This window comes from Notolepis coatsorum (genome assembly GCF_963971535.1).
Source record: "Notolepis coatsorum genome assembly, chromosome: 15".
Classification (NCBI taxonomy): Eukaryota; Metazoa; Chordata; class Actinopteri; order Aulopiformes; family Paralepididae; genus Notolepis; species Notolepis coatsorum.
Window position 1 is genome coordinate 49,201,256 of NC_140179.1, and position 17,570 is coordinate 49,218,825.

At 43.9% G+C, this 17,570-nt stretch overlaps 1 protein-coding gene across 1 annotated transcript in view; it reads left to right on the plus strand.

Annotated features, from left to right (window-relative positions):
* Window positions 1–2,348: 2,348 nt before the first annotated feature.
* Window positions 2,349–17,570, plus strand: part of dgki (diacylglycerol kinase, iota) — a gene marked incomplete at both ends in the record, with an annotated part of 232,815 nt that continues 217,593 nt past the window's right edge. Inside the window, 1 exon segment of the mRNA XM_084330996.1 lies at window positions 2,349–2,572. Within this exon segment, the coding sequence (XP_084187122.1) occupies window positions 2,349–2,572 (224 nt within the window).

The window sequence follows — 17,570 nt, forward strand, 5'->3', positions numbered from 1 at the left end:
TATACTATTCTTTTTTTATATTTTATTTTTTTATAATTTTTTAAACATACACATAAACATAACAACATAAAATACTATACTATTCTTAAAGTGACCTTTCCTTCTGTAAAGTGACCATAAGTGTGAGCGTGTGCAGCATGAGTGTGTGTGTGCTCATGTTAAAGTGGCTGCTAGTGTGTGAGCGTGTACAGTGTGTGTGTTGTGTGTGTGCTCATGTGTGCTTGTGCGTGGAGAGTTCAGTGTTCAGGGCTCTGATGGCCTCGGGGAAGAAGCTGAGCCGAAGTCTTTCTGTCCTAGTTGCTGGTGTTTGCAGGCGTTTGCCTGACCGCAGCAGCATGAACAGGCTGTTGTTGGGGGTGGTGAGGGTCTTTCATTATCCTGCAGGCTCTGGATTTGCACCTCTTGTTGTATAGGACCTGCAGGGTTGGTAGTGCAATACCCGTGGTACGCTCGGCTGAGCGCACCACTCTCTGTAGGGCCTTCTTGTCCTGAGCCGTGCTGTTTCCATACCAGGCAGTGATGTTTCCAGTCAGGATGCTCTCTACAGCTCCGGAGTAGAAGGACTGGAGTATCTTCCCAGATACTCTGAACTTCCTAAACTGTCTCAGGTGGTAGAGGCGCTGCTTCGCCTTTTTTACGACTGAGTCTATGTGTGTTGTCCATGTCAGGTCCTCTGAGATGTGGACCCCCAGGTACTTGAAGCTGCTCACCCGGTCCATGGTAGCCCCGTTTATCCTCAGTGGTGTGTGTGTCTCCTGCTGTCTCCTCCTAAAATCCACGATCAGCTCCTTGGTTTTACCAATGTTCAGGAGCAGGCTGTTGTCCTGGCACCAGCGTTCCAGTACCTCAACCTCCTCCCGGTAGGCCTTCTCGTCGTTGTCGTTGTATGACACCTGCATTTCCCCAAGGGGATTCACAAGGAACACTTGACATTAGATATTCAAAGTCCCTCACAGTTTTTCAAGACCCCACTCTTCTCCACTGCCTTCTCTTAGCCCCCATCCATCCACCCATCCATCCTTGTGTGTTTGTGTTTTGATGGTGTCGCCCCTTAGTGTAAAGTGACTGAGTGAGTTCTATAAAAGCGCTATATAAATCAAATTACAAAATATTTTATTATTATTCAAATAAGTTGTGCTGACTCTACCATTTTCATTCAAATATTTCTGTCCTGTGCTAGTTTTATTTATTTATTTATTTATTCATGTGGATGTGTGTGATGTAACATATTTTTTTCCCCTGAAAGTATTTCAACTAATGAATTGTGAAACGAACCAGGAGCGGTTACAGGGTACAATGTTGGCAGGCTATCATGAGTGCTGGGATCAGACTGTTCCGATCAGGGGAAGAATGTGTACCCATCAGCAAGCTGGACATATGGAGTGTGTGTGTGTGTGTGTGTGTGTGTGTGTGTGTGTGTGTGTGTGTGTGTGTGTGTGTGTGTGTGTTTGTGCATGTGTGTGCATGCATACTTGTGTAGGCTATGTGTGTTCGTGCATGTGCATATTTGAATGATTGTGTGATCTGGTAGCCTATCTGGTATTTTGAGAGAGAAGTGAGAGAGAGAGAGAGAGAGAGAGAGTGCGTGTGTGTGTGTGCACGTGCGTGCGTGTGCTCGCTCACTCACTCTGCCCTACTTTCTGACTGATGATGCTGCAGAGAGGAGGAGGATGGAGGAGGAGATAGGGAGGAGCTGGAATATCCCACAATGCCCTTCGCACCTTCTCGTGTGGGCCAAACAGATAGATGGATGCTGTATAGATATCTATGGCTGCTCCTGCCCGCCTCGCCTGCCTCCTCCTCTACTCCGCTCGTCTCGCGCACCCGAACCTGTGTGTGTGTTGGTCGCCGCCCCGCGCGCGCCTCTCGAGCTCGCGCTGCACGCTGCTGCTGCTGCTGCTGCCATTTGCACTCCGTCGGTCCGTCGGTCGGTCGCTCGCTCGTGCTGGTCGGTCATCCCGGCCTGCGCGTGCGGTGCCCCGGTGCCTGGCTGCGGCAACAACAACACGACCTCCGCTCCGCATTCTGTACGACATACTGGGAAGAGAGGAGGGCTGGAGTATTTCGTGAGTCTGATTTAATAAATTCAAGGACAGATAAATTGTTTCGTTCGTCCGGTAAAGTGAACGGAGGGGGGAAATCCCTTCGTCTGTGACTCTGTGTAAAAAATAAATAAATAACGGAGTCAAATCCCTTTCGTCCTTTTCATAATAATAATAATTCAACAACGCTCAGTCACTTTATACGTCCACCGACATTTCCACCACCACCACCGGCACTGTGTCCTCCTCGCGAGCCGGGGAGAGGGGGTCCAGTGCTGCCGGGGAGCGACAGGGACGACCAGCATGATGGACCCCCTGGCGAAGGACCGCAGCCCCGGAGGAGGAGGAGGGGGCTTTATCGGCGGGAGGTTGGCTTCTCTCGGAGCCGACGGGGGAGACTCGGAGTCCGGGGCCGGCTCGGAGGAAGCCATGGGGGGCAGCGATACTTTCTGCAGCCTCCCCGACATAGACCATGACAGCTTGGAGGAGAAACTGAAAGGACTGGCTTTCAGGAAACAGACCTCGTACAGGTGAGTGAGACGTGAGGATGACAGAGAATGAATGAATGAAAACTTTATTTAACAGATTGCAGAATGGGTACAATACAGTACAGCTCAATACACACAATTGTTAAGGGGATGCAGACCAGAGAAAGACGTTTGTCTTGTTTACATCAGGGTCCCCCATTTTCAACTCATATTGACATTTATGACATACACAACATACATGACATTTATGGCATAGGGACATGATAGGAGGACAGAGAATGGACAGGATGTGGCGTTAGAGGAGAATGTGGATATTCCTACTAGGCTGTTAGAAGATTGTGTCCTTGGCTTATTTGTAGGCTGTGTGTGGATTCCTGCAGCTAAATATCTGTTTGTGTTTTCTGTAACGTCGTTAGAGGAAGATTTTTTTTCTCTTGCTGATGAGATGGGTGTTGAAAATGGATTGTGAGAAACCACATGAAACCACAGGCTTATAGCCTTAACATTGGTATTGGTTAGTCAAGACAGAGAGAGAGAGAGAGAGAGAGAGAGAGAGAGAGAGAGAGAGAGAGAGAGGGGTAGTGAGGGGGATAGAGAGAAAGGGAGGGAGAGAAGGGGGTAGAGAGACTAGAGAGAGAGAGAGAGAGAGAGCGGGGGACAGAGGGAGATATAGGGAGGGAGAGAAGGGGGGGGTAGATAGAGAGAGCAGGACAGAGGGAGAGAGAGGTAGGGAGAGAGATAGAGGGGATAGAGAGGGGGACAGATGGGGAGAGAGAGAAAGAGGGGGAGATAAAGGGGAGGTAGAGAGAGAGGGAGAGTGGGACAGAGGGTGGGAGAGAGAGAGATAGAGGGAGAGAGAGAGGGGGGGGGCACGGCGTCGGGCGCCCTTGATTATTTGACAGCTAACATTGGTGACATTCTCTCATGGACGTACTGCTCTAATCATGTAGCAGTAGCTATTCTTTCCCACCAGTATTCTTGTTTTGATTGAATCAGACAAACGACCAGCCAGCTGTCATGTAAGGTGACAACATGTGTGCTAAATACGCATTGTGTGTACATTTTGCGCATGTGTGTGTGGGTGTGTGTTTTTTCCTGTGGTCATGTCATGTTGTGTGGAACGTGCGAAGGGGGGAGGGGAAGAAATGCTATTGATTTTCAGGCTGTGTGTGTGTGTGTGTGCATGTATGTGTGCGTGTGCATGCGTGTGTGTATGTGTGCATGCCAGCAGCAGCGCAACACCCTGCTGTGACTGGCAGCTGCTGTTGATAGGGAAACCAGGCCCTAGACCAACACACACACACACGCACACACACACACACACACACACACACACACACACACACACACACACACACACACACACACACACACACACACACACAAAGGCTATCCTTGGTTGTGGTGCCTGTGGTGGTCAATAGGTCGCTAATATGCTATACAATCACAGTGTGTGCATTTGTGGCCGTTGCTGTCTGTCTGCCTGTCTCAGGGTTCCCACGGTACCTGGAAAACATGGGATTCATTTTTTCATTTTCCAGGTATGGAAAGGCATGGAAACTGAGCAAAAGTGACCAATTACATGGAAATAGAAACAGTTGTCATGGAAAATGTTATTGGATGATGTGTAATAAAATGTAACTATTGAGCACAGAATGAACATGAGTTTATAAAAACCCTTTACATGTGAACAGCTTTTACTGTAGATAGAAATGGATGATCCCATGTTGTAGAGCATGCTCTTGGCATCCTATATGGTATATTGGATGTTGGAATTTGATGCAGGCAACTTGGTGAGCCAAGGGAGCCTTGGCATCTACAGTGAAACTTGAGTGAAACTTCTTATGCAAGTTTATCCTCAAATGTAAGTAGCTGTGTTTTAACTGTGTGGTAAACCTGGGTTTATCAACGTTAGTTAGTAAGCAGTGCAATCTTTCAGCAGTCAGTCTGGAATGAATGTATGCATTCAAAAGTGCTGAATAAATGTTTTATGGGCCCATAATAGTGATTATTAATATTTTGTAAGTTAAGTTTTGCCATAATCATGTCTTTTGCCATAATCAGGTAGCTGAAAAAAAAAATACATTATATATATATATTTATATTAATCATTTTCAGCCTTTCGGCATAGTTTCGGCCGGTGGCCTACAGGTTAGAGAAGCGGGGCTCGTGACCAGAAGGTTGGCGGCTCGAATCCCCCGGGCCTGACAGGGAAATATCTGGGTGGGGAAGTGAATGAATAACGCTCGCCCCCAATATACCCATTGTTGAAATGCCCTTGAGCAAGGCACTTAACCCCCAAACTGCACCAGCGGAGCTGCTCGGTGGTCAACAGTGTCAGACTGTGGTTGTACTGGGCAGCTCCTAGTGGTCAACAGTGGCAGACTGTGGTTGTACTGGGCAGCTCCTAGTGGTCAACAGTGGCAGACTGTGGTTGTACTGGGCAGCTCCTAGTGGTCAACAGTGTCAGACTGTGGTTGTACTGGGCAGCTCCTAGTGGTCAACAGTGGCAGACTGTGGTTGTACTGGGCAGCTCCTAGTGGTCAACAGTGTCAGACTGTGGTTGTACTGGGCAGCTCCTAGTGGTCAACAGTGGCAGACTGTGGTTGTACTGGGCAGCTCCTAGTGGTCAACAGTGGCAGACTGTGGTTGTACTGGGCAGCTCCCAGGTGTGAATGTATCTGTGTGAGTGTGTGAAGCAGGGCGTTACTGAAAGAGAGAACCTGGGTCTGTTTGTCTGTTAAAGTTGTGACCACTCTCTGTCTGTCTATCACTTTCTCTCTACATCTGATGCCTCGTTTGTCTGTCCTTCCATCTCTATTTGTCTGTATCTATCTATCTATCTCTCTTGTCTCTTGTCAAATGTGTAGTTCGCTACATATACATACATTTAAGAAATTAGTCAAATATAAGTTGATACATAAATATAAAACCGTATTATTATCCTAATTATATTTTATCTACAACATAACTTCAAATAGTGACAAAGGAAAAAAAAGATATATATACAAAAAAACATAAATAAATGTGTATACGTTTTATAAAACTATGACACTTTTATAACCTTTGCGAAATGATGTACTGAATTATGTTTATTTTTGTGTGTGTAAATAATGTAATGTAAAAAGGGTAGGCAATTATAAGCCTCGGCTTCAGCCTACACCTTTTCTGTCATTTAATTTTTTCGTTTTTTTTAAATGTTCTACTACTACTATGCTTTGTAAAAGAAGACCGAAATAAAATCATTCATTCAGGTGTGTGGTGGGTCTGCTATGGAGGTCAAATCAATATCTTTATTAAACTACGTGTGCGATTATGTGTGATCGGACTGCAGGCCTAACGAAGGTGTGATGGGATGTGATCGGATCACTTATGTGTATGAAATGTATGAATGTGGACTGTCGCGGTATCCGCATCACCGCAATACCGTGGGTTATCAAGGCACCCGCGGATGGAGAACAAACAACCGCACAACCGTGGTAAAAAAAAAAAAATCCCATATGGGACCGTCATCATTTAACTCATTGCCTCGTGCGTCCGTTTTCCAGTAGCATGAGCTAACTTCACGTTTCCATACAGTTTACAACTCACCGATGAAATCAGGATTTATTTTCATATCCTGGACTCGAGCCCCCAATGTATGTATACCCTTTCCTGTATTAATCTGAACCGTAGTAGAGTACAGGGGAGCGTTCTCCTAACACTCCAGGGCCGAAGTGCCGGTCATGTAACGTGCTTGTTATAATAGGGGTTCAACTAACACAATCGGCCGATACCGATACCGATACCGATACCGATACTTGTGGCAAAAAATAAGTATTTGTAATTTTTTTTAATATTTTTTTTTATATCTTTTTTTTTAATTTCTTAATGAAACTACTGTATATTTGTATGTGTATGTTTGTATTTGTAGGCCTCTTTACTTACTTAAAAAAAGGAAACATCAAGAAATATGTTTATGGTATCACTATCCCTCTCCCAGTATCGTCTGGCGGCCTGCAGAGGGATACTATTTTCTCAACCAGAGCTTTCAACCAATGCAATGGAACCATTCTGGCGGCCTGCAGCGGGATACTATTCTCTCAACCAGAGCTTTCAACCAATGCAATGGAACCATTTTGATTGACAGTCGATTCGGCCAATTACGCCACACCGCTAGCACCTGCTGTTCTTACCACCAATCGGCAAGCGTTTATTCATTTTCTACTTCGGGGCATGCCGCCATTGATCTGCTTGCGAGAATGCGAGTCAAACTCAGAACCACAACAAGCTAATACGTTAGCTGCCCGGCAGTGCCCGCCGACCAGCGCGCTCCACAGGATGGCCAAACGAGACACAATGATTTTACTGCAACAAATGTTATAATAAAACAAAGCCTTTCTATACATTTGTCTGGTTGAAAACTTTATTAACAGATTGCAGAATGGGTAGTTGGGTACGGAATGGAACCGAGCTATGAACGGCTTGCTTGCTATCTTCGGGGTAAATACTATGCTGATGTAATTGAACGTGTAACTAACTATATAACGTTAATGCCACAAAACGAATGTTTGTGTCATTTTAACAGCAGATACTTTCTTAAAGGGGAACTATTTTACTATTTCTTTCACTATTTGGGCACTTTTACACAATTCCTGTGAGTCTATGGAACACCTCTGTAATATATATATTTTTTTTATTCATTGTTTTGTATTTCTAATCAAGTCCTCAAAAACAGCATTTTTCTACCTCAAGATCTCGAGCTGTTTTGAGCCTGGGCTCCTAAACCACTGCGCAGCGTCGGCCCCGCCTGAACATTAACATGCAGCAGTGTCTTTATGACATCACATATAGGGCACATTTTCAAATGACTCAGTTCAGTGAGGGTGAATATTGTGAGAGGAGAATTGGAAGAATGCGCCAATATGAGAATTTTGAGACATAGATCATATTAATATAAGTTCACATAGCTAGGAAACAATGCTAAACACTCAAAAAGGCCATTTATAAGATAGTTCCCCTTTAAATGCCATCCTCCCGACAGAGCGGTGTTGATGGGGAGCTCTGATGGGTTTGCTTGGTTGTGTTATTAGCATTGAACAGCTAACCGAAAGCTAGCGTTAACTAATGTTAAAGGTTTAGCCATAACGTTACGTTGGCTAAAGTTGGGGCTATTCATAATCCAGCAATAATGGCTGCAGACCTGCAAGCAAAGTACAGCAAGTTGGCAAAGGAGTATTCCAACGTAAATCACATTTTCACCAGTAACGTTAGTCTTCTGCCTCCCGGTAGCTCATGCTGCAACGGAATGGAACTGAGCTATGAACGGACTCGGAGTAATGCCTTGCTGCTATGGGTAATAATAATATGCTGATGTTATTGTCCGTGTAACACTAACTATATAACGTTAATGCCACAAAACGAATGCCTTGTTAATCATAAGTAGTAACTTTGATGCAGTAGCTTGTGTGTGTGTGTGGGGGACGGCGGGCGTTGTGCAGGTAGGTCGCGAGTGAACTTTATTTTTTTTTGCCTTTTGACGCTACACAAATTGATGGTTATTTATCGGCGACTGCTATCGGCACATTTGAGCTTATCGGCCGATAGGCCGATAGCAGTCAACAAGGCACTTATCGGCCGATACCGATACCCGACCGATATATCGGTGCACCCCTATGTTATAACTAGTCGGACTTCGGGGTAATTCCCTCTGTAAGGTGGTGAAAGTAGACTAGAAAACCGTTCTCTCAAGGCATTCATTCCGTTTGCAGCTCTCTATTATTAATGTTATTGACTAACGTTACACGCAAACTAAGGTGCTGCCTCTCTCTACCGTCCCCGCTATACTCTGGACTACATTAACATTTCCCTACTCTCACTTTGTTAACGTTAGCTAACGTTATCATAGCTATTATGGTCTGTAATGTCAACTGGATAACGTTAGCTTTGTTTGCAAACGTTAGTTAACGTTCGCTATCTATAACGTTAGCTAGTTTTCCCCCATGAACAATGACACAAGTTGTGATATTGTTATTGACTAACGTTACACGCAAATTAAGTGCTGCGCTGCCTCTCTCTACCGTCCCCGCTACACTGACTATATCAGCGTTTCCCTACTCTCACTTCGTTAACGTTAGCTAACGTTATCATAGCTATTATTATCTGTAATGTCAACTGGATAACGTTAGCTTTGTTTTGCAAACGTTAGTTGGAGAAGGGATGTGTGACTGACTATTCGCTGCTTGCGTGGACCTATATATCCCACAACGCATCACTCTTAAAGGAGCAGGCAACACCCTAATCTACTTTTATCACATTTCAGAATGTTGAGGGACAAATGGATAGATTATCAAACATGTTTGAAATAGTTTCGGGACTCCTAAGACCTTAGAATTATTTTCTTATCACGATTGCGGGTAAACTCACATGTCTTAATAAAAAAATGTATATATAAAAAAAATAATAATACTTTTTATTTTATTTAAATTTTTTACAAGTGCGGTACCACCGCTTCCCGCGGTGAGAGAATGTCATACCGCGACAGCCCAGTATGAAATTCCCATGATCTCAGATACCTCCATTTATGGCCTACTTGTGAGGCGGGGGTGTGTAGTGGTCAGTGGACCTAAACTCAAGCTGACGCACCTTCTCGCTTGTAAAACAGTGCGTTGCTAGTTGCCCGCCACCTTTTTAAGCTATAGCCTACACTCACTGTCATTGAAATTCACATTAGCTGTAGATTATCTCCAGACCTGTTCTGGTGGCTGGCAGAAAGCGACCACTCTGCCCGAAAAATTGCAAAGGACCCCTCACTCCCAGCACACCCCCTGTTTCAGCCCCTGCCCTCAGGTAGGCGCTTCAAGTCCATCCTCGCAAAAACCACCCCGCTTCAAGGACAGCTTCTTCCCAACAGCCATTCGGACCTTGAACTCGGCCCCCCTTACACTAACCAAGCTCCTGACCTACTGTAATGGACTAGACCAGTGGTGCCCAACCAGTCGATCGCGATCGACAGGTAGATCGCGGGCTGGTTTCAAGTAGATCTCGATTAATAAAATTAGATAACATTTTTTTTTCTTTCTTTTTTTTTGTTGCAAAATCAACTCTGCCTCTCCTTGTTAACTACAACAAGCAATGCTGTTTGTTATTTAAGATGAGGTTGGACTCGGCACTGACAGATTTGTGTTCATTATGCTGCTTTTATAAAGCCTCAAATGACGGCTTACAATATACAATTTTGGCTGGTAGCTCTCGGCTAGGTGGTAAATTAAAAAGTAGATCTTGGTTCAAAAAAGGTTGGGGACCCCTGGACTAGACTGTCAGAGAGAAGAGCAAGAGCTGTAGGATGTTGATGTAGATGTACTGAGGCCAGCCTGCCTGTCAGAGAGAAGAGCTGTAGGAGGATGTAGATGGTACTGAGGCCAGCCTGCCTGTCAGAGAGAAGAGCTGTAGGAGGATGTAGATGGTACTGAGGCCAGCCTGCCTGTCGGAGAGAAGAGCTGTAGGAGGATGTAGATGGTACTGAGGCCAGCCTGCCTGTCAGAGAGAAGAGCTGTAGGAGGATGTAGATGGTACTGAGGCCAGCCTGCCTGTCGGAGAGAAGAGCTGTAGGAGGATGTAGATGGTACTGAGGCCAGCCTGCCTGTCGGAGAGAAGAGCTGTAGGAGGATGTAGATGGTACTGAGGCCAGCCTGCCTGTCGGAGAGAAGAGCTGTGAAGAGCCATGTCAATGCCCCCAAATAGCATTATATTCCCATATATTCCAAATACTATGGCAAATGTAAAAACAACAACAACTTTTGAATATATTTTCTTACTTTTATTAATGCAATAATTGTTTACATCTTTCCAATTTTATAACAATATTCGAGATAGAGAGAGATAGAGGGAGTGAGAGAGAGAGAGAGATAGAGGGAGAGACAGAGACAGAGAGAGAGAGAGAGAGAGAGAGAGAGAGAGAGAGAGAGAGAGATGGGCTTGGTGGCTCCTGCACAACAAGCATGGGCTTCATGTCTGTCATATCGATGGCTGAAACGCATAACATCCTATCTGCAAAGTTTCAGATTTTCTGATTTCACTTTGGATGATGATAAACCTCCTATCTGCACCTGTCCAGTCTGTCTGCAAGATATGTTCCAAAAGCCAAAAGCAGTGTATTGTATTGGGTATCCTCAAAAAAATGACATTTTCAGATAGGAGGTTTTGTGTGTACGTGTAACTAGGAGGGATGATGACTGTGTGTATTTGTAGCTAGGAGGAATATGAGGACTGTGTATGTGTAACTAGGAGGGATATGTGGACAGTGTGTATGTGTAACTAGGAGGGATATGATGACTGTGTGTATGTGTAAGTTGTAACTAGGAGGGACATGATAACTGTGTGTATGTGTTAGGGCTGGGCGATATAACGATAAAGATAAATATCGCGATATATTTTAATAATCGATATCGAATATCGAAATAAAAAAAAATCGAAAAATCGTTTTCTTTTTTTTTCTTTTTTTCTTTTTTTCTATATATATATATTTTTTGACCTGCAACAGGGCAGTTTTAAAACCAGAGACAGTGGACAGACTTGTCTTTCTTGCCTGCAACTTAAAGTAATGGCTTTGCTTGTCCAAATGACAATACTGACCAAATTGAGATTTATTTTTCTCTTGTCCATTTATTTGGTTTGCTTTCTAATTTAAAATACAGTTTGAAACCGTCTGTACACAGTAGGCTATGTGTGCTAGCAGAGCTAGACTCCAGTCACGAGTCACGGTGCACATGTGCGGTGGTTTGTCCACCAAAAAAGCGCCAAAAGATCGAAAATAAACTAGCAGAGCCAGAACTGTTCAACTCCCCTGGAGCCACAGCCAGCAGAGAAGCCGGTTTACTTTCGCTTTTAAACCAGCTGCAGCCTGAGAACTGGAGTGTGAGGGGATGTAACACTAAAGATGGCGGCAATGACAAAGAATTGCTGCAAAATAAACATACATGTGTTGTTAAAAAAAAAATGTAATACTTATAACAATTCGATAATTATCGATATAGAGAAATATGATAACATTATCATATCGTTATCGCGATATGATCTTTTTCCATATCGCCCAGCCCTAGTATGTGTAACTAGGAGGGACATGATAACTGTGTGTATGTGTAAGTTGTAACTAGGAGGGACATGATAACTGTGTGTATGTGTAACTAGGAGGGACATGATAACTGTGTGTATGTGTAACTAGGAGGGACATGATAACTGTGTGTATGTGTAACTAGGAGGGACATGATAACTGTGTGTATGTGTAACTAGGAGGGGTATGAGGACTATGTGTATGTTGACCTTACTCCTAGAACCCACCTCACCCCTGCCCATTTTGACATCCTAGGATGGCTTAGAGTAGACAACAGAGTACAGCAACTTGCAATGGGCCTGGTCTACAAGATACACTACACCAATAAGATACCCATGTATATGTCGAAATACTTCTCAAAGGTCAGTGAATTCCACGACCACAACACCAGAGGGAGATTGATTGATTGATTGAAAACGTTATTAACAGATTGCAGAATGGGTACAGTACAGTACAGCTCAATACACACAATTGTTAAGGGGATGCAGACCAGAGAAAGACTTTCGTCTTGTTTACATCAGGGTCCACCATTTTCAATTCATCATAACATATATGACATACATGACATACAGATAGACAGTACTGTTCCATCCAGACATTTATGACATACCAGATCTACAGAAATACAGCACTGTTTAAGAGTACAACGCCTGTCACATAGACCCTGGCGTTGGAAACTCTGTTTAAGAGACAGAGTTTCTAAAAAGTGTATATACATTTGAGGGGGAATAAACTGTACATTGGAGGGGGTTGGGTAGGTGGGGTGGGGACTGGTGGTTACGGTAACGTCAGTTTAACAAGCTAATAATCACCCATTTTGTCTCTGCAGTTTAGATGAGAAGAAAGGGCTGCCGGTGGGGGACACATACTAGGGCTGGGCGATAAAACGATAACGATAACTATCGCGATAAATTATTTCCTCGAAATAAACATGAAACGTGGTCGCAAAGTTTCGATATATCGATTTCCAAGCTTGGCTCCGTTCAGCCTCGGCTCACCACACTCACTAACAACAACCAACGTTACGTGATGACGTGACGTGCATACGCACAACAGCTAACAACCAATCAGTGAAGGAGATGGCCGAGAGCGAACGAGATCCGGAAGGAGACCCAGAGGTACTAGGACTCACTCAACAACAAGGCTGGCTAGGATACCTAGCTTGCACGGCACTGTTTTATATATTTACGTGCCGAGTATGTGTGTGTTTTGAATTCTGAGGCCACGTTTATAGTAGTGTGGGAGTGGACGTCGTTTCAATATATTGTGGCGGAAGAGAGTATTTTAGTGTCATATTTATTGTCATGAGATACTCCGCTTGTCGGCTAACTGTTAACGTGCGCGGACTGATGACGACATCAACTCGATTTGAGACATTCGCAGCAGCATATTAGAAGTTAATTAAACTTGACAGACATTATATCGACGATAATTATCGATATCGAATTATATGAAAATAATTTTATAATTTTATCGCGATAACGTTTTTGGTCATATCGCCCAGCCCTAACACATACACGATTTATTTTTGGCTGGTAAAAAATCTGTTTGGCTGGTAAAAAAAATCATCTACTCGCCAGTCAGCTGGTAAGCCAAACAGTTTGTTTCCTCCCCTGGCTGTATCATAACAATACATTTGAATCTAATCTCGTTTTGAGATCAGTCGCAAATCGCTTCCTGTTGAATGGATCGGTTGAGTGCAATGGCGACTCTCTACTCTCCCCCGTTTTACGCTCGCCTTCACAGCCTAGAATATGACACGCCCACTGATGATGTCATGGTTCGCGAGGAAAAAACAACTATTTTTCGGTGCCAGCTGATCACCGATTTGTCACGTTCTGAACCAATTAATCCCGGTGTGTGAACGCGCCGGCCGGTGCGAGATTACGTTCGAGAACCGGCTCCAGCACGGAGCCTGGCCGGTGTGAAAGGCCTATTTGTGGACAAGGTGAGTGTCTGTTAATTGCTCAACACCACGGCACTGAGGCTAATTATTAAGGCAGTCGCTGCAGTCTGAGCTAATTGAGCTTCCAATGGAGAAGAGGCGTACATCTCCCACTGTGCATTCCTCTTAAACAGGATTTACAAACAAAACGCTACTACTGTACTCAGATCAGCTGTGACAGACCAACACTGTTTATTTCTTTCTGGCCGTTGTTGGTATGAATAACGTGAATTATTTTTATTAGCATGGATTCTCCTTCCACATATCCCTTATTGTTTAGTAAGGATGGACACAAGGAATGTTTTCCCAGATCGAGTACGCACACTTACTCACTTGTAATAATTACATTACCTTGACTAGCAGGTCTCCCCACTCATGAAAACTATGAAAACTACTTCAGTGTGTCTGTATCAATAGTCTGTGAACGATACGCAAAGTGGGCGACATGTTGTTTTTATCTGTTTTGGCTAGCTGTATTCTAATGCAACAAACCTTTCGTGGTGACAGCTTTACTCCTCTCCAACTCGCTCACTGTTTTCTTCCTGCAACAACTCGCGCCATTTCAGAGCGATATTTCTGTTTCAGTGGCAGAAACGAGCACGTTCCCTCAAAAACCACTTGAGTTCAGTTGAAACGGTGAGTACTCATTCAAGTATTGATTTCTCACGCCCATCCCTACTATCTAGGAGTTAAAGGTGCTAGAGATAACATTCAGCCACTAGATGTCGCACTAGAGCACCAGCATGTCATTTATCCAATCAGGTGCGTTCCGAAATGGGAAGTAGGGAGTGGATATATGCACGCAACATTCATTTTGGACCTGCAAATAATTTTTCCTCTAAAGAAGGTATATCCAACATCCAAGTTTTTCTAGTAAACAACTTGCTTTTGTTTATATTCTCAATTCCACTCGAATGGACAAGAGTTTTCAGTTGTTATTCTACAAGCTGAATACATATCCCACCTCATATACCCCCCCTCCCAATTCTTTTTCTGGTTTCTCGTATTGTTTACACCCCATCCGTATTAAGTTTGTTATATTTTGAGGGAGATTGTATCGACCAATAGGCACGCTTGCACACCTCTTTCTACGCTCTGTGTCACCCTGGTGGCGTGCACGTGCATCCTCGTGTGGGCGTGCTGGAGGAACACATGATACGCTATGTTCAGGGCCCCCTGCCCCCTGGTACTGTTTGGTCCAATTCTGTTTTTCATAGCTTTGAAGTCACCATGCGGTTTCAGAACTGAATTCCCATGTGAGGGTATTTGAAAGAGCTGAGGATATGATACTGCTGGACATCAAAGTGATGTGTGCGCATGTGTGTGTGTGCGCGTGTGTGTTTGTCTTTGAGTTCTTTTGAGTTCATGGCAGCGCTAAAGGCATGTGTAACTTATCTGTCAGACAGTCATAACACTGTGCGTGTGTGTGTGTGTGTGCGTGTGTGCGTGTGTGTGTGTGTGTGTGTATGTATGTATGTATGTATGTATGTATGTATGTATTGTGCACACACCTGTGTGTGTTTGTGTGTGTGGTCAGTGTTCCCAGATAACAGTCTTTCCTTTAATCTATTCTGAGATGTATCATACCTGTCTGTCTACCTGACAAGCCTTCCTCAGTCAGAGACAGGCACTGTGTGTGTGTGTGTGTGTGTGTGTGTGTGTGTGTGTGTGTGTGTGTGTGTGTGTGTGTGTGTGTGTGTGTGTGTGTGTGTGTGTGTGTGTGTGTGTGTGTGTGTGTGTGTGTGTGTGTGTGTGTGTGTGTGTGTGTGTGTGTGTGTGTGTGTGTGTGTGTGTGTGTGTGTGTGTGTGTGTGTGTGTGTGTGTGTGTGTGTGTGTGTGTGTGTGTGTGTGTGTGTGTGTGTGTGTGTGTGTGTGTGTGTGCACCTTGTTTATGTGAGAAATTAGGAAATTTTCTTTTAATTCGGATGTTCATTCATATGTTACACGTCAGTCCAGGGACCTGCATAGACCTTATTGTGGTACTTCACTTAGGCAGTTCTCAGTGAGGTATAGAGGGTCCACTCTTTGGAATGCAGCTGATCCTATACTGAGGAAATCTCCATCTCTGCTAATTTTTTTAAGTAAACTACAAAGAAATGCTCATATCCAAAAGTAGTAGATAGATAAATAGGTCATACATGTAGGTATGCATTTGGTTATGTGGGTGGGTAGGTTTGTAGGCAGGTGGGTGGGTGGTTATGTATTATTATGTATGCACTGCAGTATACAGTATATGCATGTATGTACTGTGTGTATGTATGTTTGTGTTAACACATATCTTTTGAATTTATTACTGGTATTTTTAAAATAATATGTATATTTTTGTATGTTTTGATTTTACAAAACAGGGGAAGTTCTCGATAAGCCTCTAGGCTTCTAACTTCTCCTTCACAATATGGTTATTATGTATTTTTTTTTTTTTTTTTACTTTTGTTTAACTATGTGTTAATAAATAAATACAAAATACAAATGATGTAATTATAGAGAGAGACGGTTGATAACTGATAGAATCTATGTTTCTTGTGTGTGATGATGATCTAATGTGTAGGATCTATGATGAGTTTGTGTGAGTTTATATGTGTGTATGCAGGTATATGTGTGTGAGTTTCTGTATGTGTGTATGTAGATAGTAGCTGTAGGTATACGTGTGTGTGTGAGTTTCTGTATGTGTGTATGTAGATTGTAGGTATACGTGTGTGTGAGTTTATGTATGTGTGTATGTAGGCATGTGTGCATACCTACATGTAGGCTACCTTATGCATGCATAAACAAGTGTGTTCACTGTGCAGTGGTCATAATATAATAATATAATAATATTCCCCAGACACAAATATTATGGTTGAGAGAGAGAGAGAGAAGAGGCGCTCTGATCGCCCTGCTTGAAAATGTGTGTGTGCATGCATATGTGTGTGTGTGTAATGTGTGTATATGTGTGTGCGTGCATGCATACATGTGTGTGTGTGTGTGTGTGTATGTGTGTGCGCGCACACTATGATGTGATCCTAAAAGGATAAAACACATCAAAGGCCTTTCATCATCTGATGCTGCTAGAATATAACACATTTGATTAAACCTCCAATTAGGACAGATACAGAGAGAGAAGAGAGGGAGAGAGAGAGAAAGAGGTGAGGGAGAGAGAGATAGACAGGAAGAGGTGAGGGAGAGAGAGAGAGAGAGATAGGGGGGGCAAAGTGGGAGAGAAAGGAAGGGAAAGCGGAAGAGGAGGGAGAGACGAAGAGGTAGGAGAGATAGAGAGAGGAAGAGGAAGAGGTGGATGAATGGGAGGGGGTGTCACTATTTGTTCAAACATAATAATAATACATAAATAATAGTTAAATATTGGAACTGTAATGACGTGTTATTATAATTCAACATTGCTCAGCCGCCCTTCTATTAATTTCACAATCTGCTTTCCAGGGTCTCAGATCCATGCAATCACACTATTTAAGTCACAAATTGTCCTCCAAAATGAGCATTTACCTCTCTCTCTCTCTCTCTCTCTCTCTCTCTCTCTCTCTCTCTCTCTCTCTCTCTCTCTCTCTCTCTCTCTCTCTCTCTCTCTCTCTCTCTCTCTCTCTCTCTCTCTCTCTCTCCATCCCCCCCTCCCTCCCTCCCTAGCGGCTTGATTGACTGCTGAGCACAGCAGAGGGCGGAACTGCATGAGTTCATCCGAACCAATCAAATCGTATGGGCGACAAAACACGCCACGAGGAGCCCCCCTCCACCGTGACGAATAAAAGGATGTCTTCACAGCGTTCTTTTTCGCCCGAACTTAGTGCATTCCATAGACTGTAGGAATAAGTGAGTTTGTGATCGTGAAGTGCCTGCCAGTAGCACTCCCTCTCCTCGTCTCTCTCGCTCTCTCTCTTTCTCTCAGATGTGAGCGCTGTCCAGAGGCGAGAGAGGGAGAGAGAGAGAGAGAGAGCGAGAGATAGAGAGATAGAGAGAGAGAGAGAGAGAGAGAGAGAGAGAGAGAGAGAGAGAGAGAGAGAGAGAGAGAGCAT